This window comes from Giraffa tippelskirchi, chromosome 10 (genome assembly GCF_054371585.1).
Source record: "Giraffa tippelskirchi isolate mGirTip1 chromosome 10, T2T-mGirTip1v1.2.pri, whole genome shotgun sequence".
In the NCBI taxonomy this organism is placed as follows: domain Eukaryota; kingdom Metazoa; phylum Chordata; class Mammalia; order Artiodactyla; family Giraffidae; genus Giraffa; species Giraffa tippelskirchi.
The window spans coordinates 697,106-724,180 of NC_137284.1; the positions used below are offsets into that span (position 1 = coordinate 697,106).

General features: G+C 55.4%; 1 protein-coding gene and 1 long non-coding RNA gene across 17 annotated transcripts in view; one reads left to right on the forward strand and one right to left on the reverse strand.

The window, feature by feature from the left end:
- AP2A2 (adaptor related protein complex 2 subunit alpha 2) overlaps positions 1-27,075 on the forward strand; it is a 55,812-nt gene that overhangs the window by 13,155 nt on the left and 15,582 nt on the right. For 8 of the 15 annotated variants that reach the window (XR_014067366.1, XR_014067365.1, XR_014067361.1 and 5 more), the window contains exons 2-9: positions 7,527-7,595; positions 15,818-15,960; positions 17,512-17,705; positions 18,064-18,193; positions 20,319-20,420; positions 23,624-23,732; positions 25,061-25,208; positions 25,962-26,130. Coding sequence is in view for 4 of the 15 variants with exons in the window: in XM_081536264.1 (XP_081392390.1) it covers positions 7,527-7,595; positions 15,818-15,960; positions 17,512-17,705; positions 18,064-18,193; positions 20,319-20,420; positions 23,624-23,732; positions 25,061-25,208; positions 25,962-26,130 (1,064 nt within the window). In the remaining 11 variants the exon portion in view is untranslated. Of the gene's footprint in view, positions 1-7,526; positions 7,596-15,817; positions 15,961-17,511; positions 17,706-18,063; positions 18,194-20,318; positions 20,421-23,623; positions 23,733-25,057; positions 25,209-25,961; positions 26,131-27,075 lie in introns of all 15 variants that reach the window. The other 7 variants (XR_014067364.1, XR_014067363.1, XR_014067359.1 and 4 more) reach the window with 1 other exon arrangement.
- Positions 21,237-26,809, reverse strand: LOC145524269 (uncharacterized). Of its 2 annotated transcripts, none has more exons than XR_014067369.1 (4): positions 26,435-26,809; positions 26,029-26,314; positions 25,646-25,894; positions 21,237-21,876 (listed from the first exon to the last, which is right to left on the reverse strand). It is a non-coding gene; the product is annotated as an uncharacterized LOC145524269 (long non-coding RNA). The 2 variants fall into 2 exon arrangements; XR_014067368.1 differs by lacking the exon at positions 21,237-21,876 and adding an exon at positions 24,636-25,523 and having other exon boundaries at positions 26,680-26,809.

A 27,075-nucleotide genomic window follows, 5' to 3' on the forward strand; every position in this document is an offset into this window, starting at 1 on the left:
AGGGGCTGGGGGCTGGGGGGTTGAGGGGCTGAGGGGCTGGGAGGCTGAGGGGCTGGGGGCTGGGGGGTTGAGGGGCTGGGGGCTGGGGGGTTGAGAGGCTGGGGGCTGGGGGGCTGAGAGGGGCTGAGGGCTGGGGGGTTGAGGGGCTGGGGGCTGGGGGGCTGAGAGGGGCTGAGGGCTGAGGGGCTGGGGGGCTGAGGGCTGAGAGGGGCTGAGGGCTGAGGGCTGGGGGGCTGAGGGCTGAGAGGGGCTGAGGGCTGAGGGCTGAGAGGGGCTGAGGGCTGGGGGGCTGAGGGGCTGAGGGCTGGGGGGCTGAGGGCTGAGGGTCTCTCTTTCATGAGGGAAGCCGTGTGTCGGTCGTCTTCTCCGTCGTCTTCAGAGACGCTCCAGGCGCCCTTCCTGCTCGGTGGGAGGGCGGGTGTGGGGGGCCTGGTGGCAGTGGTTAGGCGGGGGCATCTCATGTTCAGGGAGTCTGGCGCTCGGTTGTGCTTTTCTGAGCCTCCCTCCAGCCCGTGGTGGTGTCACGGGCCCAGAGTTCTGAGTTCCTGCTTTTGTAGAAGGAAATGGCAACCCACTCCAGTGTTCTTGCCTGGAGAATCCCAGGAACTGGGGAGCCTGGTGGGCTGCCGTCTGTGGGGTCGTACAGAGTCGGACACGACTGAAGCGACTTAGCAGCAGCTTTTGTAGAGGGCAGCCTGTTGTCTTCTGCTGGGATTTAGGGGTGTGGCCGGGCTGCTGGAGGGGCTACTGCTCCTTGCATATCTTCCAGCCTGGGCCCTGGAGCCCCTCCCGAGGCACCTTCAGGTCCTGAGCCCTTCAGGCTCTCTGACGAAGACTTGCTTCTCAGTGGTCCTTCCTCCTGCGGGCAGCTGGAGTCCAGCTTGCTCTTTTAGACTGAGTCCATAATCACGGTCTCTTTCCAGTGTCCAGAGTTGTGGTGTCTACTCTCATCATAGTTTTCTCCTTTTAAATAAGTTTTGGACTAATTTTATATATTATACACACACCATGCAGACTTGCATATATTACACACACCCACACACACCCACCACATGGACCTTCATCACCTTAATGGCCATTATTTATACCATGGATTAATTGCTCCCTGAGGGAAGGTCTTGGGAAAGAATAATGTGACTTTTTGTACTTTTACCTTCTGATTCCTGAGTGGAGTGATGATATCTTTTATTGTGAACTTAGTTTGGGTGGGTGTTCTCACTGAACATGTCTGACGTGAGTCTCTAGTAGAATCTCCGAGAGAACCTGGGTTCTGTGGTGCTGACTTTACCTCTTACTCGAGGTAGCAGGCGGGTGGTCTTGTTCTCTGTTCGCAGAACACCTGCTTCTTAAGGCTTAGTTCACAGTGCTCCAGGCCCCAGAGGTCAGGGCAGGGAGATAGGTGTCTCGGGAGGATCTGTCTCACAGCTGTCACCTGTGGTAATGAGGCAGTTTCTTGCTGGTCATAGCAAACACCCTCTTCCAACAACACAAGAGAAGACTCTACACATGGACATCACCAGATGGTCGACACCAAAATCAAATTGATTATATTCTTTGCAGCCAAAGATGGAGAAGCTCTATACAGTCAGCAAAAACAAGACTGGAAGCAGATTGTGGCTCAGATCATGAACTCCTTATTGCCAGATTCAGACTGAAATTGAAGAAAGTGGGGAAAACCACTAGACCATTTGGATATGACCTAAATCAAATCCCTTACGATTATACAGTGGAAGTGAGAAATAGATTCATGAGGTTAGATCTGATAGACAAGAGTACCTGAAGGACCATGGACGGAGGTTCGTGACATTGTACAGGAGGCAGAGATCAAGACCATCCACAAGAAAAAGAAATGCAAAAAGGCAAAATGGCTGTCTGAGGAGACCTTACAGATAGCTGAGAAAAGAAGAGAAGTGAAAGGAGAAGGAAAAGAGGAAAGAAATATCCATCTGAACACAGAGTTCCAAAGAATAACAAGGAGAGATAAGAAAGCCTTCCTCAGCGATCAATGCAAAGAAATAGAGGATAGCAATAGAATGGGAAAGACTAGAGATCTCTTCAAGAAAATTGGAGATGCCAAGGGAACATTTTGTGCAATGATGGGTACAATAAAGGACAGAAATGGTATGGACCTAACAGAAGCAGAAGAGATTAAGAAGAGGTTGCACAAATACGCAGAAGAACTGTACAAAAAGGATCTTAAGGACCCAGATAGCCACGATGGTGTGATTACTCACCTAGAGCCAGATATCCTGGAATGTAAAGTCAAGTGGGCCTTAGAAAGCATCACTACAAGCAAAGCTAGTGGAGGTGATGGAATTCCAGCTGAGCTATTTCAGATCGTAAAAGATGATGCTGTGAAAGTGCTGTACTCAATATGCCAGCAAATTTGGAAAACTCAGCAGTGGCCACAGGACTGGAAAAGTTCAGTTGTCATTCCAATCCCAAAGAAAGGCAATGCCCAAGAATGTTCAACTACTGCACAATTGCACTCATCGCACACGCCAACAAAGTAATGCTCAAAATTGTCCAAGCCAGGCTTCAACAGTAGTGAACTGAGAACTTCCAGATGTTCAAAGTGGATTTAGAAAAGGCAGAGGAACCAGAGATCAAATTGCCAACATCTGTTAGATCATAGAAAAAGCAACAGAATTCCAGAAAAACATCTATTTCTGCTTCATTGACAGTGCTAAAGCCTTTGACTGTGTGGATCACAACAAACTTTGGAAAATTCTTAAAGAGATGGGAGTGCCAGACTTCCTTACCAGCCTCCTGTGAAACTTGTATGCAGGTCAGGAAGCAACACTTAGAACCGGACATGGAACAATGGAATGGTTCAAAATTGGGAAAGGAGTACAACAACGCTGTATATTGTCACCCTGTTTATTTAACTTGTATGCAGAGTACATCATGCGAAACGCTGGGCTGGATGAAGCACAGGCTGGAATAAGATTGCCGGGAGAAATATCAGTAACCTCAGATATGCAGATGACACCACCCTTATGGCAGAAAGTGAAGAGGAACTGAAGAGCCTCCTGATGAAAGTGAAAGAGGAGAGTGAAAAAGCTGGCTTAAAACTCAACATTCAAAAAATGAAGATCATGGCATCCGATCCCATCACTTCATGGCAAATAGATGGGGAAACAATGCAAACAGTGAGAGACTTTGTTTTCATGGCTCCAAACTCACTGCAGATGGTGACGGCAGCCACGAAATTAAAAGAGGCTTGCTTCTCGGAAGAAAAGCTCTGACCAACCTAGACAGCACATTAAAAAGCAGAGAGATTACTTTGCTGACAAAGGTCCATCTAGTCAAAGCTATGGCTTTTCCAGTGGTCATGTATGGATGTGAGAGTTGGACGGTGAAGAAAGCTGAGTGCCGAAGAATTGATGCTTTTGAACTGTGGTGTTGGAGAAGATTCTTGAGCATCTCTTGGACTGCAAGGAGATCCAACCAGTCCATCCTAAAGGAAATCAGTCCTGAGTATTCGTTGGAAGGGCTGATGCTGAAGCTGAAACTCCAATACTTTGGCCACCTGATGCAAAGAACTGACTCATTTGAAAAGACCCTGATGCTGGGAAAGATTGAAGGCAGGAGGAGAGGATGAGATGGTTGGATGGTATCACTGACTCGGTAGACATGAGTCTGAGCAAGCTCTGGGAGTTGGTGATGGACAGGGAAGCCTGGCATGCTGCCAGTCCATGGGATTGCAAAGAGTGGGACGTAACTGAGCGACTGAACGGAACAGGAGGAAATCTGGGAAATTCACAAATCTGTGGAAATGAAACACCCTCCTAAATAACTAGTGAGTCACAGATGAGGACACAAGGGAGGTTGAAAACCAGTCTGAGATAAATGGAGACAAGACCGCAGCGCACCAGGGACATCCTGGCCGCTCAGCGGTTATCACTGCGTGGAGACAAGACCGCAGCGCGCCGGGGACGCCCTGGCCGCTCAGCGGTTATCACCCTGTGGAGACAAGACCGCAGCGCACCGGGTTCGTCCCTGCAGCTCAGCGGTTATCACTCCGTGGAGACAAGACCGCAGTGTGCCGGGGATGTCCTGGCCGCTCAGCGGTTATCACTCCGCACTGGCACTGCAGAGTGCCTGCCTTCAATCTCTGGCCTCCGGGGAAGTAAGATCCCACAAGCTGCGTAGTGTGGCCCCCAAAAGAAAGACAGACAGCCTAATTAAAGATGGGTAAAGTGGATCCACAGATGTCTAGTTGATAACATAAGTCATTAGGCGACTGCAAATCAAAAACACAGTGGCAACCACTTCTCACGCACTAGGATGGCTAGAATAAAAATGATGGACAGTAACAAGTGTTGGCAAAATTGTGGAGAAATTGAAACCCTGGCTGTTCTATAGTGGTGAGTAAGATGGGCTTTCCTGGTGGCTAGTGGTAAAGAATCCACCTGCCAATGCAGCAGATGGGTTTGATTCCTGGGTCGGGAAGATCCCTTGGAGAAGAAAATGGCAACCCAGTCCAGTAGTCTTGCCTGGGAAATCCCACGGACAGAGGAGCTGGTGGGCTACAGGCCGTGAAGTCCCACAGAGTCGGAAAGGACTGAGTGACTGAACAACAGCGGCACAAATGCCGCCGCCTTTTGGGAAAATGTCCTGTCCATTCCTCCAGGAGTTTAACGTGGGATTGTCACGTGACCCAGCAGCTCTGGAAATGTGTGTTCACACGAAAACTTGTTCATGAATGTTCATAGCAACATATTCATAGTAACCAAAAAGTGGTAACAAGCCCCAAATTCATCAAGTGATGAACAGATAACCAAATGTGGTGTATCGGTGTAAAGCAGTATTATTCAGCCGTGAGAAGGGATGAGGTGCTGACCCCTGCTACCTTGAAACAGTCGTGGCATCTTTTGTAAGTGCTGAAGGAAACTAGCTACAGAAGAACATGTACAGCTGGTTTGTGTGTGAAGCGTCTAGAGGAGGTGAAGCCGTGGCGATGAAGAGTAGAGTCTGGCTGAGGAGGGAGGGGTGGGGAGTGACTGCTGGAAGGTGTGGTGTTTGTTTTTGGGGAAATGAACATTTTCCAAAATTAGACAGTGGTGATGGATGCACGCCTCTGAATGTACTCAAAGTCGTTGAGCTTTGTGCTTCAGATGCGTGAACTGTGGGACACGTGAGTTATGTCTCACTCTGTTGTTAAAATAAGACCTACTGTTGACGTTTGTCTGGACCAAGCTGGTTTGATCTTCTGTGGCACAGCAGCTCTCAGCGTTGCCTGAAATCTTTGGTTCCCGTCCACTGTGTGAAGGATTTCTGCTCTGAGGCCCACCCTTCCTGTGCACTAGGGGTAACATGAAGAGCGAACACAGAATAGTCCTGATGATGTCGGCAGTGGCCCCCGAGGGCAGGCTGCCCCGAGTGCGTGCAGGCGGTCCTGTGGTGTGGTCCTCGCCGCGCGCTGCGTGGAGCTCCCGCGTGAGGCAGGAGAGGCCCGGCCTGGCCTGGCCGGAGAAGCGGTCCTGCCCTGCGTGCACCCTCAGCACAGCCTGTTCTCTGCTTTCAGAAGCAGGCTTTTCTGTGGTCAGTTTTGGGCTTTTGGCTTCCTCAGTGAAGTCATTTTACACATAGACTAAACTTCTTTGTTTCGATCAAATTTTATTGTTAATTTCATACTTACTACTGTAAGATTTTTGCGGTGTGTTAGTTCTCATGAGCGGCAGGACAGCGTCCCCATGGCTTCTCTTGCTCCTGTGCTTCCCCCCTGAACTCCAAGCCGCTTGCCTTCAGTTCTGTGTTGTGCCTGCCCAGCCATGGGCAGTAGCTGTCGGTCCCCTCCGTCCGTTCAGCATGGTGCCCTCTGCACTCCCTTCCAATCCTTTGTGATTTCTGCTCAACTGAGTCCCTGCCACGCAGGCCTGCTTCCCGTGGGCGTGGCGTACCGGGGAGCAGCACAAAGTTCCTGCAGCCTCGAGAGCAGCACATGCGCACGACACCCGCCAGCATCGGCTGCTGCGCACTCGGGCGCAGAGTGCGCGCACCTGCCGGCCCTCCCGCCCTGCTCAGGCCAGGCAGAGTGGCGCCACCTGCAGGTCCTGTGGGCGGAAGGCGCCCACGACCGTGTTTCGTGGCCAGCTCAGTAAAGCCTACTGCTGCAGACAGTGCTTTTTCGGGAAAACTTAAAGTGTGTGCTTGACCCACCGCCCCGCCTGCAGCTTTGTAGGGTGGCCTCGGGTCCTGGGGCACCTCTTCCAGAGGAAGAATCCGGCACTCGGGGCTGGGAAGGAGAGTCTGGTCCCCTCGGCCCGCCCCTCGCTCCCCAGAGCTGACTGCTGGGCTTGTGTTAAAGACCCCCAGCCCCCACTCCCCCCAGCCCCCACTTGGAGCATCGTTGCCCTGAGGGAAGAAGCGTTGTTTTAACCTGCGTCTGGGCACCTTGAGCAGTGCTTGCTGGGTGAGCTGCCTCTCCGCCCGGCCGTGGCCTTGCTAGAGCAGAAGGGGCCCGAAGGAGGAATCTTTTATTTCGGAGATGTGCAGCCCTGTTTGTTAGCAAGGTAGTGGTGAAAGATAGCTGGTGCTGGGAGTGCGCTGGCAGGGGGTTGCCTCTCTGTGAGGTGGGGTAAGTCCCACAAGGGGCAGCGGTGGAAGCTGGGCGGTGGGCGACATGTCTTCAGGGCGTCTGTGAGCGCCCAGTGTGTCAGTGGTCCCGGGGCAGTTGCTATGGAAACCTCTCCTCCCTCTGGGGTAGGGACTTACTTACGTGCCCCCAGACGCCTTTGGTAGCCGCTGCATTCCTGCTTTGAAGAAGCAGTGGGACCTTACACAGAGGGAGCGCACGACTCAGCCTGCCTGTGTGATGAGCAGCTTCCTCTGTGCAGTGTTGTTAAGCTGTATGGCCCTGGGGAACGGCGTCTGCTCCTCGGCCTGTGTGCACAGCTGTCAGTGGACTGAGAGGAGCGCGCAGGCCGACCGTGGGGAGGAGCACGAGGGGCACAGAGCAGGGTAGGGGGGTGACTGTCGTGCGGTTGATACGCCTTCCTTCCTTCTTTATGTAGTAGACGGTTCCCAGACGTCACTGCTTACTATAGAAGTGCACCTGTCAGATTTTGTGGGTTGGTGAATTTCATAAAGAAAGAAAATTAGAAGCCTACAGTAGTTAAAACTTGACACTTTAAAAAATGATCTCAAAGTAAACGTCAGCTTTAGGAGCAGTTGCTTAGCTGAGAGCGGTTTATTGTGGAGCGTGCTCAGCAGCGCTGTGAGAGCTCCCAGGTCCGGGACTGGGCGAGAAGGCAAGCAGAGCTGCCGTGCGCTGCCGGGGGCTCCCGCACGCTAGGAGCATCCACGGACCTGCTGGTCCTGACGAGGGCCGCGCCCGCCTGTCAGAGCCCAGCTCCGGCCTCGGCGCCTCCTGCCTGGCCTCAGGTGGAGGCAGGTGGGGTCTTTCCTTGGGCTCCTGTGAGCCTGGTTCTGCCTACATCTGATGTGTCACTGTTGTCAGGGAACAGGTATTTGTTTAGGAATCAGTTAAAGTCAGATGCCTCTGTGTTTTCTCTTTTTAGGCAAAAGTAAAGAAGCAGAAATAAAGAGGATAAACAAGGAGCTGGCGAACATCAGATCCAAGTTTAAAGGTGAGTGTCTGACCTTTGTCCACACACACAGGATTCTTTTGTAAATTTTGCAAAAGGGACTTAATCTCTTAATTTCATCTTTATTTTTTTCATTTCAAATCAGAGTTCAGGCCTCAGTACAGATGCTATTCTGGCTCTGTTGATGATTAAAGTAAAGCAGTGGTTATTCTGGAGTGTTTTGATGGTTTGTGTAGAGTTGATCCTACATAGCGGGGCTCCTCCCTGGTCCAGCCTTTTCCTGGAGCCTGGAGAACACTGGCCTGGAGCGGTGCCCCCGCCCCATCCGTCCCACAGGGTGCGGGAGCTCCAGCCAGCTCCCTGACGGCTGGAGGCCCCCAGGCTTACCTGAGCTCTTCCTGCCGGAGGCACCTTCGGCTGTGTCTGCACAGAGACCAGGCAGCCTCCGCAGCTCAGTCTCCGCCTCTCCACCGCCCAGCCTGAGGGGCAGGCGCTCCCTGAGTGGCCTCATTTAGGAGAATCGTCAGGTGTAGATTTTCATTCTCGGGACATATTTATGATTCCCGTAGACTTTAAATTGTCAGTTAAGTTTTACAAATTTGAGACCTGGTTCAAATCTCTGAGCAGACGTTTCTCAGAAGAGTGGCTGAAATAGCCTAGAAAAAGCGCATAGAGGAGAGGACAGGACGAGCCCACAGAATGGGAGGGACAGCGGATGGCGGGGCTGCCGCGGGGGAGGGGAATCCGATGTGGTCAGGACGCAGGCCCTCTTGGGGCCAGACTGCTCCCACCGGGCACGTCCCCTCCAGCCCTCGGGACACAGGTGCTCGTGGGGCCAGACTGTTCCCAATGGGCGCGTCCCCTCCAGCCCTCGGGACGCAGGCCCTCGTGGGACCAGACTGCTCCCAGTGGGCGCGTCCCCTCCAGCCCTCGGGACGCAGGCCTTTGTGGGGCCAGACTGCTCCCAACGGGCACGTCCCCTCCAGCCCTCGGGAGGCAGGCCCTCGTGGGGCCAGGACTGCTCCCAACGGGCACGTCCCCTCCAGCCCTCCGGAAGGTGTTATGTCTTACTGTTGACCAGTCCAAGGATTCTCTGGGAGGCCTGAGAAAGTCTTGGAATTTTGTGTGGAGTGGTTTGCTTATATAAACGTTTCTTGTGTTTGTATGGGGGGATGTCTAGAACTTTCATTGACTTTTTTTGTAGAGAAGTTTAATTTATTTTTAAGTTTTTATTGGAGTGTAAACGAGGATCAGATGGCTGGACAGCATCACCGACTCGATGGACATGAGTTTGGGTGAACTCTGGGAGTTGGTGATGGACAGGGAGGCCTGGCGTGCTGTGATTCATGGGGTCACAAAGAGTCGGACACGACTGAGCAACTGAACTGAAGTGCTTTACAGTGTTGTCAGTTTTTTTTTCTTTTTAATTTAGTTATTTTTGGCGGCTACAGGGTCTTCGTTGCCTTGGCAGGCGTTTTCTCTTCACAGTTGCAGCAGGCCGGGGCCTGCTCTCGTGGGGCACAGGCTCCAGGGTGTGCTGGCCGCAGTGGTGGTGGCGCGGGGGCTTCGTTGCTCTGCAGCACGCGGACTCTTCCTGGACCGGGGATTGAACCCACCTCCCCTGTGCTGGCAGGCAGATTCTTAGCCTCTGTGCCGTCAGGGAAGTCCATGTCAGTTTCTGCAATACGGCAGAGTGAATCAGCTCTGCGTATACACACCCCCCCTTATGGTTGGATTTCCTTCGTGTCCCCACAGGTCACTGAGGCGCGTCCCCGTGCTCTGCGGTAGGTTTTCGTTAGTCACCTGTTGTATACGTGAGTGCTAACTCGCTTCAGAAGTGTTCGACTTTTTGTGACCTTGTGAACTGTAGCCCGCCAGGCTCCTCTGTCCATGGGATTCTCCAGGCATGAATACTGGAGTGGGCTGCCACGCTCTCCTCCAGGGGATCTTCCCAACCCAGGGATCCAACCCTCCTGCATTGGCAGCTGGATTCTTTACCACTAGCGCCACCTGGAAGCCTCAGAGTGTATACGTCAATTGCAGTCTCCCGGTGTTCTTGTACAGCAGTTTTAGGTTCCCAGCAAGGTTGAGAGGGAGGAGCAGAGATCCCTCAAGCTGCCACTGTCCCCACAGACGTATGGAGCGGTCCCCTGTCGGGATGCCCTCCCTGTGGGCCTCCTCAGCCCCGCAGCCCTGATCTTTGTACTCGGCCATGGTTTCACCTTTTCTAGAATGTCACAGCCTGAGAACCACACAGTATGTGGCCTTTTCTCGTTCGCTTCTCTCACCTAGTTATATGCATCTAAGGTTCCTTCGTGTCTCATTGTGGCCTGGCAGCTCGTTTCTTTTTACATGACTAATATTCCACTGTTCCGTATACGGCAGTTCATTTATCCATCCACCTGTTGAAGGGCGTCTCGGTTGTTTCCAGGCTTGGGCAGTTATGAGTAAAGCTGCTGTAAACACCAGTGTAGGCTTAGTGTAGCTGTGTTTTCAAGGAGTGTGACTGCTGAGCACGTGGTGAGAGAGTGTGCACGTTCGTGAGAAGTTGCCCAGCTGTCTCCACGGTGGCCGCACGTTCGCACCCTACCCATGGACCGCAGCACGCCAGGCCTCCCCGTCCTTCACCGTCTCCCGGAGCCTGCTCAAACTCATGTCCATTGGGTCAGTGATGCCATCCAACCATCTCATCCTCTGTCGTCCCCTTCTCTTGCCTTCAATCTTTGCCAGCATCAGGGTCTTTTCCAATGAGTCAGTTCTTTGCATCAGATGGCCAAAGTATTGGAGCTTCAGCATCAGCATCAGTCCTTCCAATGAATATTCAGGACTGATTTCCTTTAGGATTGACTGGTTTGATTTCCTTGCAGTCCAAGGGACTCTTAAGAGTCTTCTCCAGCACCACAGTTTGAAAACGTCAGTTCTTCTGCTCTCAGCCTTCTTTATAGTCCAACTCTCACATTCATAAATGACCACTGGAAAAACCATAGCTTTGACTAGATGGACCTTTGTTGGCAAAGTGATGTCTCTGCTTTTTAACATACTGTCTAGGTTTGTCATAGCTTTCCTTCCAAACAAGTGTCTTTTAATTTCATGGCTGCAGTTGCCATCTGCAGTGATTTTGGAGTCTAAGAAAATAAAGTCTGTCACTGTTTTTATTTTTTCCCACATCTGTTTGCCATGGAGTGATGGGACCATATGCCATGATCTTAGTTTTTTTTTTATGTTGAGTGTCAAGTCAACTCTTTCACTCTCCTCTTTCACCCTCATCAAGAGACTCTAGTTCCTCTTCACTTTCTGCCATTAGAGTAGTATCATCTACGTGTCTGAGGTTGTTGATATCTTCCAGAAATCTTAATTCTAGCTTGTGCTTCACCCATCCCAGCATTTCATATGATGTACTCTGCATATAAGTTAAATAAGCAGGGTGACAATATACAGCCTTGTTGTACTCCTTTCCCAATTTTGAACCATTCCATTGTTCCATGTCTGGTTCTAACTGTTGCGTCTTGTCCTGTATACAGGTTTCTCTGGAGATAGGTAAGGTAGTCTGGTATTCCAATCTTTTTAAGAATTTTCCACAGTTTGTTGTGATCCACACAGTCAAAGGCGTTAGTGTAGTTGTTGAAGCAGAAGTAGCTGTTTTTCTGGAATTCCCTTGCTTTTTCTATGATCCAGTGGATGTTGGCAATTTGATCTCTGGTTCCTCTGCCTTTTCTAAGTCTAGCTTGTTCATCTGGAAGTTCTCAGTTCACGTACTGCTGAAGCCTAGCTTGAAGGATTTTGAACATAACCTTACTAGCAAAATGGGCACAGTTGTGTGGTGGTGTGAATATTCTTCGGCACTGCTTTTCTTTGACTGACTGAAAAAACTGACTTTTTCCAGTCTTGTGGCCACTACTGAGCTTTCCAAACTTGCTGACATATTGAGAACAGCACTTTAACAGCATCATCTTTTAGGATTTGAAATAGTTCCGTTGGAATTCCATGACCTCCGCTAGCTTTGTTCCTAATAAGGCGCACTTGACTTCACACTCTGGGCTGTCTGGTTGTAGGTGAGTGACCGCACCATCATGGTTATCTGGGTCAGTAAGACCTTTTCGTCTAGTTCTGTGTATTCTTGCCTCCTCTTCTTAATCTCTTCTGCTTCTGTTCAGTCCTTGCCATTTCTGTCCTTTATTGAGCCCATCCTTGCGTGAAATGTTCCCTTGGTGTCTCTAATATTCTTGAAGAGATCGCTGGTCTTCCCCATTCTTCAAAGTCTTGGAGGGTGGTTATCAGTCAGGATGATTTTTGTCCCCAGGGACAGAGGCTGGCCCAGCTGGGTTTGGCAAGCTACTGCTACCTACTGGGTGGAGGCCAGGGAGGCCACCAGAACCGCCTGGCCTGAGGAGGCCCCGAGCCGAGGTTGAGCAGCTGGGGTCTAGGAGGAAGTCAGCCCAGAGCTCACCAGTAAGAGGCCTCTTCCCACTTCAAGCTGAGCCCTGAGAGGCAGTGCCCTTAGGGCAGGAGTGACCTGGGAGCCAGCCGCCCTGTCCCAGTCCTCTGGAGGAAGAGGTGACCGTCACAGGTGGAGCCATGCGGTAGGCGTCACCTACCATCTGCAGCTGACGTTTCAAGGCTGTCGTCCCAGCACCGTCACAGAGGGGCCCGATGGCTCGGCAGGAGCCAGTGGGGTGACAGAAGCGGAGTCACAGAGGCCTCTGAGACTAGACTCAGGGTAACAGAGAGCTGGGCCACTGTGTTTAAAGCAGTAAAAGACAAACTTGAAAATTTCAGTGGGGACCTTAGACAGTATAAAAAAGGTCACATAGCAGATTTTTAAATAAGACCAAATGGAAATTCTAGGAGCAACACGTGGAGTAACTAAAATAAAGAGCTCACGTGGATGTAACGACAGGCTTATTGAAGAGAGACAGTGTCCTGGAAGAGGGGTAAGGAGGCAGCCTGTCCTGAGTGTGACGGAAGAGTGGGTGAGAGGCGGGGGTGGGGGACGAAGTCTGAAGGGTTGGCTGGCCTCCTGGGAGGAGAGAGAGCTGGTGTCACAGAGGACGTGTGAAGATTCGTGAAGCTCACCGAACCTCAGATGCAGTGGCCACGGTTACAATAAATAATGAAACCTACATCTAGAGATGCCGATGTGAAAATGCTGAGCCCGAGACAGGAAATGTTTGGTCTCCAGAGGCAGAGAAGGAGATGGGCCGTCCTCACAGGAGCTGTGCGGGCCGGCTCATCTCAGGGACGTGGGGCAACGGGGCGGAGGCTGCTGTCAGCGCGCTGGAAGGGGCAGCCCCCAGCAGTCTGCATCCAGCTGCCGGCTCCATGAGAACGAAGCTAAAAAAGGCCTTTCCGGACAAAAACGGAGAGTTTCCCACCAGGAAGCTTGTGCTAATGGAGAGTCTAAATGACCTACTTCAGGCCAGAAGCAAACAGTCCCTGACGCCGTTGGAGGAAGACCATGGTGGGCGTGTGGGCGGGTGCACGGGCCGCTGGGAGCGTTCGACGTGCAGGGGGCGTGGGGTCCTTGGTGACAGACAGTTGGAGCAGGAGGCGTGGACGGGGCCTGGCGCCGGGGCAGTGTCCGTGTGAAACCTGGTCCACAACGGGGCCGGTGGCCACAGCCTCGTGTGCGGCTTCCCTGTCTAAGCAGAGGCGTCTGCTGGTCTCCCCCAGGCAGCCCTGCACCCATCGTGGGGCGGGCGGCTCCCCCACCCTGGCTGCCCAGCTGGCCCGGGGACTCAAGAGCGGGGCTCTGGCTGCTGGTGGACGCTGGCGGGCCTGCCCTCGGTCCTGGGGCCTCTGGAGACGGCTGCCGTGCTGTCCTGTCTGGGGGCGGGCGTGTCTCCTTGGTGCTGGGCTTCAGGGGATGTGTGTTCACACGCTCGTTCACTGCGGGGTGCTCACCTGGCCCAGGTGCTGGGGTAGGAAGGCAAAGGGGTTTCTGAGGAATGTGCGGTTTCACAGGCGTAGGAGGACTCGGAAAAAACGCCTCTTTTCCTCGAGGGAGCGTGAGTGCATGCATCGCGGGGCTCACTCATTCGTCCTCCCGCCGGGCGGCCTGCGCGGCTTCGACGCTTGCCATCCCTTTGCCCGCGTGTTTTCGTCTTTCTCTTTTTTTTTTTTCCTGGGAGATTCTGACACAGTGATTTTCTTTAAATTGGCTTTCTGAGATAGAACTTAAAAGGCAGTCGAGTGTGCCCTCTGGGTTTTAGCAAATGCGTGTGTTCATGCAGCCACCCCCACAGCCAAGGTGGAGAGCATCCCCCGTGACCGTCCCCTCGTGTCTGTGGCAGCTCGGCCCTCCCCGCCTGGCAGCCCGGACCTGCCCTCTGTCACTGTAGAGGCGGAGGCCCCCGTGTCTGCTCACTGACATCGTGTCTGCCTTCACGGTCCGCCCGCACCTCCGTGGGCTGCGTGCGGGGCTGGCTCCCAGTGGGCTTGGTGTAGAGCTGCGGTGAGTCCTGTGTGCAGGGCTGGTGTAGACACGTGGTGTCTTTCCTTTCAGGATGGTGCCTGAGGGTGGGGCCGCTGGCTGGCGTGATGGGTGGATGTTTGACCTTTTAAGAGCCTGTCCCGCATTTTCCAGGGTGGCTGCCCCGTTCTGTGCCCCCTCAGCCGAGTGTGAGTTCCCGGCTCCTCCACGTTCCTGCCAGCACGTGGTACAGCTAACAGTTAAGCCTTGGTTTTCCCGGTGGGGTGTAGTGTCCTGACTGTGGCTGTAACAGTTGAGTGCAGCTGGGTCTCTGGGGTCTTGGGAGGAAGTGCTGGTGCTGCAGCCCTGCAGCAGCTCGCGGCCCAGGGCCACGCTGACTGGGCTCAGGGGGACCACGGGGCTCCCTCTTTGTCCACACTCGGCGTGTTACTGTCCCCTCTGTGAACGTAGGCAGGTGCTCACTGAGGGTTAGGGCCAGGGTTGAATGTGTGTCTGTGAGAGAAGGGTGAAAAAGGATCCCAGGTGGAAGTCCTGCAGAAGGATGTGGTCACCTGGGCTCAGACGCCTTTCCCTGGAGACACTGGCTGTTGCCCTGTGCCGCAGCAGCACCAGGGCCAAGACTGCTGACTGTTGTGGCGCCGTGACTGCCCGTCCTGCACGCTCGGCATGTAGTGCGTCTGCGAGTCTCTGCGTCCCGCACGTGGCCTGGCGCTCTTCCTGGGGCCGGGGCCGCTCTCTAGGGGTGGGGGGGCAGCACTTCTGGCCTGGTCATCAGAGGGGCTTCCAGAGGTGATGGAGAGCGGGCTCGTCCTTGAGGAGTGGCCAGGTGGGGGGGTAAGGCGGGGTTGCTCTGGGCCTCATGCCCTCACCTCAGATGCTCTCCTGCGGGGACGGGGCGGGGGTCCCATCAGGAAGCAACGAGCCGCTCCTCTGGTGCAGGTCACAGTGGGAGGAGCAGGGAGCCGGGCCTGCTCTGACTTCACGTTGTTTGATCATTAAGTAGAATGCCCGTTTGCTGCTGGGAAGGATGGGGGTCTCAGAGCTCCCAGGGGAAGGTGTCCAGCTGGCTGGCTGACTTGTGACCCACTGTCACCTCAGGAATCTTGGCGGTCTTTCTGCTCAGCGCCCTTTGAGGTCGGCCGGGGCTTGTCCCGGGACACGGGTGACTCGCCCTCCCAGGGAGGGCTGTGGCTGCTGTCACCTTCCCGGCTCCCATGTGCTGCTTGGCCCTCGACCCTGCGGTCAGGGTCACTGCAGGGCCTCCCTCGAGGTGGCCATGGTTCCTGCTGTCACCTCTGCAGGCTGCATGGGATGCTGCGCACTTCTCGGGTGAAATGAGAACCTCTGCTTTTAAAACGGCAGTGTCTGGGGGTCCTTTTTAAAACGACACTTTCTGTGCTGATAGTGACCTGTCGTGAACCTACCTTGCCATGGTCTCCCGGAAGAGGCCGAGTCACGCTGCAATCAGGGTGGGGAAACAAGCCCTTCTGGTGGTTTTGTGTGACTTTTCGGGTGGGTGATTTGTCCTAAAACTGGGTGAAATGAGAGATTATTTAGAGTGTGTTCTCCTGCCTAAATGAATAAACATATCTGAAAGGTTAAGCTGCTGGTGAGGTCAGGGTGGTGCTGGCAGGGCTGTGCTGGCGGGCCGCGATCCTGCTGCCCGGCCAGGAGGCTGCCTTCGGTTCTGTGAGGGACCCAGACGCTCGGCTCTCACGTGCCGACCAGCTTCAGCAGCGCTGGGCGCGAGCCACGCAGTGTGGCGGCCTGGCCGGCTGGGCGGCCTCCTGGAGGTGGGCCGGGCGCCCTATTCCTGCGCTGCCCCTTCCTGCAGGTGACAAAGCCCTGGACGGCTACAGCAAGAAGAAGTACGTGTGCAAGCTGCTCTTCATCTTCCTGCTGGGCCACGACATCGACTTCGGGCACATGGAGGCTGTGAACCTGCTCAGCTCCAACAGATACACCGAGAAGCAGATCGTGAGTGCGCGGGGGCCGGGGCGGGGCGCTGCTTCTCCCCGGGGCCCCCTGGCCCTTGCTCTTTCTCTGCACCCCCGTCTGTCTGGGGATTTCCCCTGGGTTCAGGTGGGGGCTGCCGGGAGGGCAGGGAGACATGTCCCTTCCCTCAGCGCCCGCGGACGTGCGGCCCCTCCCAGCACCGCCCGTTTCTGATCCAGCGCCACGTCCACGTGGTGTAAGAGCAGAGGGCAGGTGTCCGCGCCTCGCCCCCGGCTCCAGGGTCTTCCGAGGTGCGTGCAGGTGCCTAGGCCCTGAGGGCCCCCAGGCTTTGTGCCTTTAGCCCCGGATCCACTTGGAGTAACATTATTTGTGTGTTTTCTCAGGTGTTACAGAGGAATATTTTCCTCTTATTTGTTCTAAAAACTTAAGTTACAGAAAGTGAAAAAACACCCTTGATGCCCCAGGAATTTTGTTAAGTACTGGTGTTTACTCACCAAGAAATGGCTTCCCAAGTGCTAGTGGGAAAGAATGGGTGCTAGTGGTAAATCTTCTGCCTACCAAGGCAGGAGACGTGGGTTCCATCCCTGGGTTGGGAAGATCCTCTGGAAGGAAATGGTAACCAGTTCTAGTATTCTTGCCTGGGAAATCCCATCGACAGAGGAGCCTGCCAGTCTGCTGTCTGTGGGGTTGCTGAATCGGACATGCCTGAGCAACTGAGCACGCGTGGAGGTGCACACACACTCACACTCACACACACACACTCACACACACACACTCACACTCCCACTAGGAAATTCCGAGTGCCTTCCATAGACCCAGCAGTGTGCCAGGGGCCCTGGGGACACAGTGACCCTCAGCAGGTGTGGACCCAGCTCTTCTCCAGGAGCGAGGCCGTCAGACAGCCCCCCACAGAGAGCGGAGCTGTGGCCAACGCCGGGAACCGAGGCGGGCGGAACCCTCTGGAGGCTGAGCAGTGGGCGGCTAGTAGGCAGGGCTTTGAGGGGAGGAGGACCTGAGCTGAGGCTGAGGACAAGCGGTGCATGGGGGCGGTGGGGACAGACAGGACACCCGTCGAGGTCGAGGCCTGTGTGCGGGAGGGCAGGGCGGCCAGAACCCAGCGCGGGAGGCGAGCTCCTCCTGAGACCGACGGGGCTGAGAGGTTGCTGTCCCTGTGTGGGGAGGGCGTGGACAGTGGGAACGGCGCGAGGCTGGAGTTTGGCCCGGTGGTGAGGGGACACTGGGGCCCTGAGGCAGAGCTGAGAGAGGGAAAGGTGGTCCGTAGTGTTCCCGTTACAGCCGAGGGGGGCCCTTCCATCCTGTTCAGGTCCCTGTGGACGAGTGACTGGGATGGGGGTGGGGCGCCAAGGTGTCTGGTGCCCATGGGGATGCTGCCTCTCAGGTTTGTCCTGCAGAGCTGTCCAAGGGGGGGTCTGGGGACACGACTCCTGTTCTCAGGAGGAGGCAGGTGGGTCCTCGGTGGCCTGATTGCAGCAGTGCTCAGAGCAGGCTGGGGTGGGGCTGGGGGCTGGCCGAGTGTGTCCAGCGGCAGTCTCTCTCCTCTCTGGAACCCAGGGCTATCTCTTCATCTCCGTGCTGGTGAACTCCAACAGTGAGCTCATCCGCCTGATCAACAACGCCATCAAGAACGACCTGGCCAGCCGCAACCCCACCTTCATGGGCCTGGCCCTGCACTGCATCGCCAACGTGGGCAGCCGGGAGATGGCCGAGGCGTTTGCGGGGGAGATTCCCAAAATCCTCGTCGCCGGGTATGTGTCTGGTGGCCTGCTGAGGGCACAGTCACCTCCCGCGTGCGTAAGTCAAGTGTGTGAGTCCTGAAGGGTCTGTGGGCCTCTTAGCCTCCCATCTCAGTCACAGCCGTGGGGCAGCGGTGCGGTCGGGATTGCAGGCTTAGTCATCAGGACATCCAGGCCTCTGTCCCCGGGGCCAGAGCCTCCCTCCGCCTCCTCACAGTCCCCACGGGCTGAGGCGGGGCCAAGCTTGATGGGGTGGCGAGCCTGAGGCAACTTTTCCTGTGTGTCCCTCCAGCCCCCTGTCCCCTGGGCGCCCCGGGGTGTGGTCCGTGGGCTCTAGGCCGTGCTGGCCTCACGGCTGCCTGTCTTTCAGAGACACCATGGACAGCGTGAAGCAGAGCGCCGCCCTGTGTCTGCTGCGCTTGTACAGGACGTCCCCGGACCTCGTCCCCATGGGCGACTGGACATCTCGCGTGGTGCACCTGCTCAATGACCAGCACTTGGTAGGTACCTCTGGGTCACGTCCACCCTCTCCTGCGGAGCCGCTCTTTCAGGCCAGGGTCACACGAGCAGCCTTGCGTGACTTCCAGGATGCTGAGGGGGACGTCTCTGGCCCGGCCGTCGAGCCGGGAGAGCCTGCAGGTTGGGGCTGGGAGCCCCTCCCCTGGGGTCAGGGCGGATGAGACAGGATCTCTGGCTCACCCGGTCCAGGCGTTGGGGGGTCTCCTGCTTGTTAGGTGCAGAGATGAACAATACAGCCCAGCATGTTGTAGAAATGCTACGCCCACAGAGGGCCTGCAAAGATGTGTCTGTCTGCACCCCGTTTAGGGCTGCTGTGGGGCTGTCCTGTGGCCTTGGGGGCTCTGGCACGCAACCCGCCTAATCCACATGGCTGGACACGAGCCAGGCCCAAGCCTGCTCCGCATCGTCAGCCAGGGCAGCGAGATGTGGAGTGCGGAGGTGTCTGGCTTGGCCGTGAGTCACAGGCCCTTGTCCACGCTGACACTGGGGGGTGGGGTCAGGTAGGAGCTGATGCCTGACAGGTGGCTTTGTCTTGCCGGAATCCTGTCCTACAAATGAGAGAGTCAAGATTCCCCACGGAGTTTCCCGTTGAGCAGAGAGGTGTTAGCATGTTAGCTGGCTACTCCATGTTTTCCTAGAAGAGAAATCTGCCTGAAAGGTTAGGTGAGGACCGAACGGTCAGCACAGGTGGACTCGCGGGGCGGGGGCTGGTGGCCGTGCGGGCTCGCCTGCCGTGGGCAGGGCCCGCGAGCGTCCCTCCGCATCCCACTCACTGGGGAATCAAGTCTGCACAGGGCGACCTCTCCCTGGGGCGGGGGTGTCTCAGCCAGGGTGCCCCGCTCCTTGGCCGTCTCTGTGCCCAGCTGTCTGTTTGCTTGCTGTGTTTTCACGTGTGTGGCTCTGTGGCTGGTGTGCATTTTGGCGCCTGCGTGGTTTGAGGCCGCAGGAGCCCAGCAGCAGTGGGCGAGGTGGGGCGCGTCGCAGCCCAGGGTGAACTGGCACCTGTCTGCTGTGTAACACGCCTCCTAGCGTTGCCTCCAAAGGCCTGCGGTTGGCTTCTTTGGTCTCAAGGTCGGCAATCCCCAGGAAGAGGATCACTTGTCCACCCAGAAGAAGGAAGCGAGCCCTTCTGAGGGCAGCAGGGGAGGCAGGGGGCTGTGACAGGCAGAAAGCTCCGCGTCCGGCCAGGCCCCTCCTGAGTCCGGCGTGGCCCAGGCATCGCCCAGAAGGAGGGAGAGGAGGCAGCCTGGGCGTGGGGGCCCCCAGCCCTCTCCTCACACCCTGTTCCTGCACAGACCCCTGCAAGCGTGCAGGGAAAGTGGGAACCGCACTCGGGAGCTGACCAGCTTCCGTGACCTCGCTGGGGGGTCGGGGCTCATCCAGGCCCGGTGGAGCTCCCTGGTCAGGGGGCAGAACATGGCTTGGACCACGTTCCAAAATGGGGAAGTATGGGCTTTGCTGTTTTCCATGATCTCAGATTTGGGTTGTAAAGATTCATGTGAGTCTGAACGTAACGTGTCCATCCCTCTGCGGTCCACACGGAATGACCTGAGTCAGGGGCAGCGAGGTGGTGGGCGGGCGGACGCTGGGGCCTGGGGCTGCTGCCCCGTGCCGCCTCACCGGGGCAGGGCTCTGGGCTGAAGCGTGCGGTCTGCAAGTTTTCAGAGAGAAGGGCAAGCCAGACAAGAACCCACGTGTGCACCTCGCTTCCTCCAAACATCGAGGACTGAGGGGAGGGGAGGGGCCCCGGGCGGGGACACGGGGACTGGGGGGAGGGGGGGACGGACGGGGACCTGGGGGAGGGGCCCGGGGGGGACACGGGGACCGGGGTGAGGGGACGGACGGGGACACAGGGACCGGGGGGGGGGGGCCCCGGACGGGGACACGGGAACGGGGGGAGGGGACGGGCGGGGACCGGTGGGGACACAGGGGGAGGGGCCCGGGGGGGACACGGGGACGGGGGGAGGGGACGGACGGGGACACGGGGACTGAGGGAGGGGCCCGGGGGCCCAGTTGTTGCTCTGAGTTGTTTAGAAGATGAAGTTAAGACGAGAGGCCGTCTGCAGGTCCTCTGGCAGGCGTCTGACCGTGTGTGTGTCCTCTCAGGGTGTGGTAACTGCCGCCACCAGCCTCATCACCACCTTGGCACAGAAGAACCCGGAAGAGTTCAAGACCTCTGTGTCTCTGGCCGTCTCCAGGTTAAGCAGAGTAAGTCTGCCGAGGGGAGTGGGGCTCAGGCTGGGCTTTGCTCTTTGTCGTTTTATTGAACTAACGTGTGTCCTTTTCAGTAGGCAAGGCCTTCGGGCAGTGTGTGATTTCGGGGGTGGACGTGTGTCTCGGTTAGTGGCTGGTGGGCTCTTCTTTGACCCCTTGTCAGAAAGGTCCTGTTGGCGCAGGAAGCGTGCAGGGCAGAACCCCACCCCCGCAGCCGCCGCTCGCCTGTGCTGTCCCTCCTGCTAACGCGGGCACGTGGCACATGCTGCTCTGGGACTGGCTCGCTTTGACCACCAGTGTCGTGAAGTCATGGAGCTGTTTCTCCTGCTGGCGGCTGACTCGTGTTGCCGGGCAGCACATTCACCTGTTTGTGCCTTGTCCTGCCCAGCGCTTGGCTGTCCCCTCTGAAGGCTACTGTGAGGAGCCTGTGGCCCCTTTGGTGGCGCCGGGTCCTCAGCCCCCTCCCTGCCTGCGGCCTCTTGGCCTTGACCCTTCTGGGCACTTTGTCCTGTTGTTTTCTCACCTGGTCTACATTTTCTTGATCACCCATGATCTGCGGCAGCTTGGCGTGTTTACTGGCTTTTAAAAAAACTTTTTCTCAAGATAACGTCCCTTTATTTTATTTATTTTGGCCACACCATGCAGTATGTGGGATCTTAGTTCCCTGACCAGAGATTGAACCTGTATCCCCTGCTTTGGGATCATGGCATCTTAACTACTGGACCACCAGGGAAATCCCTTTCTTGGCATTTTGAATACCTTTTGTGAAGAGTCTGTTCAAGTTTTCACCCATTTTTCCATGATGTCATCTTTTTTGTTGTCGTAAAAACTCTTTATTTTTTTGGCAATACCTCTCAGCATGGAGAAGGAAATGGCAACCCACTCCAGTATTCTTGCCTGGGAAACCCCATGGACAGTGGAGCCTGGAGGGCTACAGTCCATCGGGTCCCAAGAGTCAGACATGACTCTTGGCACATGGGGTCTTAGTTCCCTGACCAGGGTTGAACCCACTCCCCCTGCAGTGGAGTGTGGACTGCCACAGAAACGTCTTGGTATTTTTTAGATATGAACACTTTGTTGGTTCGATTGGGTTAAACCAAACAAAATTTCCAACATTTAACCATTATTGATCTACAAAAATGCCAGCAACTTCCTGTGGTTCAGCCCACTCTGTGTTTAAGAATCTCATCCTGCTCTGCACCTTGCCACCTCACTCTCTGGTGAAGTCTTCTGTGATCAGAAACCCCACGTTTTAATGTAGTCAGGCTTCCTGATGCTTTCCTGCGGGGTTAACGCCTTCGTGTCCCCACACGTCTGGTCTGCCCCTCTTCTGAGGGCTCATTGTAGGTCGACAGTCCAGCTGAGCTGGCGTCACTGTGTGCTGAGGCTTCTTCTTGAGTCACGCCGTCGTCCTAGCATCCCTGCAGAGGCGCCTCCCTCCGCACAGGCCCTGTTTTTAAAATAAGGCATATAAAGTGAGCTGCCCCCGTGCTTTCTCTGTGTGTCTTGGTGCTGGCGGTGTGACTTTGGGTTAATTTGATGTCCAGTGGGGCACTAGTGTCGCCCCACCCCCAGCATCCTACTGGGGCTGCCTTTATCTGCAGGTCAGTTTTAGCAGAATTCAAATCTTTGCAGTGTTAAGGTTTTGAGTCTATGGCCATGGTGTATCTCTCCATTTACTTAGTCTTTAATTTCTGTCAAATACGTTTCATAACTTTTCAAGTAGAGGTTCTTTTATTTTTTGCTTAACTTGTCTTTATGTACTTTATTTCTCAGTGATGCCTTAAAAACGTTATCAGAAAAGTCTGTGCTGGCTCTTGATGTTGGCAACTTTGCCAAACTCACCTATCAGACCTGGCAGTTAATATGTGTATTGCTTTGGGTCTTCTTTGTATTCCATCACGTGTTCTGTGGACAGCGAGTTTTTTTCCTTTCCCAGTGCATATTTGTTTGTACTTTCTGCTTTATTGCTCCAATTCGGACCTCCCCTGAGGTGTTGAGTGTGAAAGGTGATTGGTGTATTTTTCTACATTGAAGGGAAAGCCTTTGATGTTTCACTGTTAAGTACGACATTGGCAGGTTTTGTCCATGTCCATGTCCTTTGCCACATTAAGGAAATTCCTTTTTATATCTTAGCTAACAATTTTATTATTAATTAACTGGTGAAGCCATGTGAACTTAGGGTTTTTTTGTGGGGCGACCACTAATTATGGATTCAGTTTATTTAGTAAGTAATGAGGCTTCAGATTTTCTTTTATCAGTTTTGTTAAGTGGCATTTTCTTAATCGTTTGCTAGCTTACATAAGTGTTAGGGTGCATTGGTAGAAAGTCACTCTGTGGCTGCGCTGTGGTCTCCCTTCTTCCTTTTGTCCTTGGATATTTGCCCTTTTGTTTTGCTTGATTTATCTCATCAAGTATGTAAGGGTGCATTGGTAGAAAGTCACTCTGTGGCTGCGCTGTGGTCTCCGTTCTTCCTTTTGTCCTTGGATATTTGCCCTTTTGTTTTGCTTGATTTATCTCATCAAGTATGTAAGGATTTCATTTGACTTTGTTGGTCCTGTTTTGATTTTTGTACCTTATTACTTTCTGCTTAGATCTTTATTGTTTTCTTTTCTCTACTGTCTTTGGGCTAATTTGCTAGTCTCTTCCAAACCCTTGAGATTAATTCAATACTTTTGTTTTTGTATTTGTTTCAAATATGTGCATTTAATGCTCTAAGTTTAACTCTGAGCCTGGTTTTGTCACAGCTGAGCTTTGTGAGGGGAGCTGCTCTGAGCCCCTGCTGTGGGGTGTGGGGAGGTGCGGGCTGCAGGTTTGTGGGTGTGTGCCGTCCCCGCGTGCGAGGGGGTGTGGTGTGTTGTCTGCCCAGACCCTGTGGCACGGGTGGTGGGGTGAGAGAGGAGGCCGTGTGCTCTCAGGCTTTCCCTGAGGGCGGTGGGCCGTGGGGCCAGGCCGGAAAGATGGGGCTCCCTGCCCAGGCTGGGGTCCAGACCTGGATCCTGAGGTCGAGGGCTGGGTACCCACAGGTCCATGTCCCTCAGGGCAGGGGTGTCGTGGTGCAGTGGCTCTTCTGGGGCCTGGGGGGCTGTGCTCCTGTCCCTCAGACCTGGACAAGCGTGTCTGTTCTCAGCACACGGCGTGGGGCCCTCTCTTGGGGACGCCGGCCCTGCGTCTCATGTCCCTGTGCTCTCTCGCAGATCGTGACGTCGGCCTCCACGGACCTTCAGGATTATACCTACTACTTTGTCCCAGCGCCCTGGCTGTCCGTCAAGCTCCTGCGGCTCCTGCAGTGCTACCCGCCCCCAGGTAACAGCCGAGCGGAGCCTGCGGGAGGGCTTCTGCCGCCCTTGAGTGTTAGGTCTCGTGTGGAGCAACTGAGCATGCATGCACACGCGCTCTTGTTAACAAGTCACCCTCCGCCTTCCAAAGCGCTCTCCTGGCGCCGGCTCCAGTTCTCTGGGTCTCCTTGATGCTCTCACAGCTCTTGGCTTTCCTGGAACAGCCAGTCGAGGACGCTCACTTCGTTACGACTGGGATGAGCTCTGCTTCTGGGTATTATGTACATGTAGGGTCAGATCCCTGTGGGTTTTTGAAACAGTCTTTTAAAATAATTCTTGAAACCAGTTGAAACTTCACATCCAAAATTGTTAACAGTTTGTGTTACCTTAAAGCGATGTCAAGGATATGGTTATGTTTGTTTTATTCCAAAATATGGTAAGTAACAAGAATCACTGGTTCGAGAACGCTCTTGAGAATTCCTGTTCCATACTTCCAGATCGCTTTCTACAAAGATGGCTTTCTTGTTGTAACCTTCAGACTTTAGTCTTCATTTGTTTTTGTACAGGGTGTGTCTGTTAAGTTCAGGTCACTTTGTGTCCTGAGTGTTTCTTATACTAAAGTGTGACTGCTCGCCCTGCCGCCGAGCTGGGCAGCCGCGGGCCCCTGAGGCCTCAGCCCTCCTGCTGGCGGCCTCCCCACCCCCCGCAAGGGCCGTAGTTCTCCCGGTGGGGCTGGCCGCTGCCTTCTTACTCCCAGGCTGGGGCGACTCCGAGCCCCTGGGGGTGAATCTCCCTGTTGCCTCCTCCTTTCAGCCCTGCCCCCGCCCCGGCGGCTTTGGGGACCCTGCCCCCCACCCCGCCCAGGTGCCTGGGGGCCCGCCCCCCCTTGAGTGGTGGTGGAACAGGCGCTTTAGATGCCGTGTGACGGTTGTTTCTGGAGTTCTGATATTTTTATTACTTTCTTAGTCTTTCTTGGTCTGGTTCGACTAGAATTTTAAACTTTTCTTCTGTTTTTGCTGCTCTTCATGTGTTTTCTCTGCTTCTTTTGGTAACAGCAGGCAGTGGGGAAACCTTTCACCCCCCGCCCCCTGCCAGACTTTCATCTTAGGTGTTTTGTCCATGTCACAGAGGTTTTATTTTCCTCAACTTATCTAATATAGATTTCAGCAAAAACTTGTGTCTGTTACTTGGGTTAAAATGTACACGTAGTTACCCTGGCAAATCCTCTTACTTAAGCAGCCTCAGGGTTTGAGTCGGGATCCTCACCTCTGTCCTCAGGTGTGAGGCGAGGGTTACCGGGGCTCGGGCAGGGCGGGCCGCGGGGAGCCGCCAACGGCTGTCTGTTTTGCCCAGAAGACCCTGCAGTGCGAGGCCGCCTGACCGAGTGCCTGGAGGCGATTCTCAACAAAGCCCAGGAGCCGCCCAAGTCCAAGAAGGTGCAGCACTCCAACGCCAAGAACGCTGTGCTCTTTGAGGCCATCAGCCTGGTCATCCACCATGACAGGTGGGCCTGCACGCGCTCTGCCTCAGCCCCTCCACACTCAGCTGGCTGCCGTGGTCCCGCCTCCCGCCAGGGCTCCCCTTACGGGCGTCCCACCCGGCCAGCTGCTCCCAGGGCCACCCAGGAACACGGCGTGAGCGTGTGTCCCGCGGGCTGCGTGGGTCGAGGTTGTGGCGGGAAGGCGTGTGGAGGCCGCGCGGGGTTCAGTGGGGGTGCTTCTAGGTCCCAGCAGGCGCCCCCCCCAAGTGCCATGCTTCCACAGGACTGGGCACTGTTCACAAGCTCCCCCGCCGGGGGGTTTTCCAGTCTTGGCTGTGTCTGAAGGGCGCAGACGTCACGAGGACAGAGTGAAAAGCGAGCAAAGACCCCTCCCCCCAGGGCGTATGGAGCTGGTGCTTGAACACCAGTGACCTCTGTGTACCACCTCCACCTGCGCTTACCTTCTCCAGTCGGGGCTTTCGTCCCGCTGTCGGCCAGGCGGGCTCTCTGGCTGAGCGTGTCACCCTCTGGTCAAGGCATGACGAAAACTAGGGTCCCCTGGCCAGTTTGGTGTGGAGGCTCAGGTTCTTGGCCGCCCTCTGCCCCCTGGAGGCGGGGTCCCGTGGATGCACTCAGGAATGCTCTGGGGGTCCTCATGTGGTACTGACCAAAGTGAGCGTCAGGCCTCTTGTCCTGGGAGGCCATGGTGGCTGTGAAGGCGACACAGCCCCGGCTGAGCTGGGGACCCCTGCCCACCTGCCACTCCCATCTGTGCAGCGAGCCGAACCTGCTGGTCCGGGCCTGTAACCAGCTGGGCCAGTTCCTGCAGCACCGGGAGACCAACCTGCGCTACCTGGCCCTGGAGAGCATGTGCACGCTGGCCAGCTCCGAGTTCTCCCACGAGGCGGTCAAGACGCACATCGAGACGGTCATCAACGCCCTGAAGGCAAGCACACTCGGTCCCCGGTGTCTCTCAGGCTGGGGGGGCTACTGGTGGGCTCCAGCGTCCCGCACGCTCGGCCCGGGGCAGTCTGCTCGGATGCGTGGGTCCCTGGGTGGTTCTGCGCTCTGCCCCCGAGAGACTGTGACCACACGGGGCCGCTCCCACTGGGTCTGGCATGTGAGCAGACCTGCAATAAAAGTTGAGATCGGTTCAAAGCCAAAAAAAAAAAAAAAAAGTTGAGATCAGTGAAGCTGTTCTTTTTGGTGGAAGGATAAGATACTTTGTCCCTGTCTGCAAGAAAACTCACTCTTTGTAAAAGAATATTTGCTTTCCCAGGGAATTCAGAGCAGGATATTCTGCTTTTATGAGGGTTTGTTCCTCAGGGTCAGACACAGCTGGTCGTGCATGTTGGAAAACTGAAGGCAGGCAGGGAAGTTACAAACCACTGCCCTGGTCCTGGGCTAGACCTGAGAGCAGGTCTGATCCTGTGCCTTTGGGTTTACGTGTACTTGATAGACACTTTTGGTGTGAGTTTTGAACGCGAGGCCTTACAAAGGTTTGGAATTTGCTTTCTGGTGTTTTGAATTCCTCCTGGGTGGTTGTGGCGTCTCTTCCAGTCACTGCCTGGATCAGGACGCCCTTGCTGGGCTGTGGCAGGCTCTTGGCAGTGCCTCTCCTGTCTGGTGCCGTGGAGCAGCTGCGCCCTCATTTCTCAGGGTCAGGGGTGCAGCCGGGAGTCGGCACGATGACGGGCTCCCAGGTGACGCAGAAGGGGCCAGTCTGTGACCACATAGTGGGTGGCCTTTGACCCCCCCACCCCCGCCCCCCGGGGACAGAGCATGAGCCGGCCTGTCAGACCAGGAGCCGGGGGCAGTGGTTTGCGCGTGAGGCTAGGGCTCCGCAGGACACTGGACTTGGATGGTGAGGGGAGCGAGCTCCGAGGGGGCG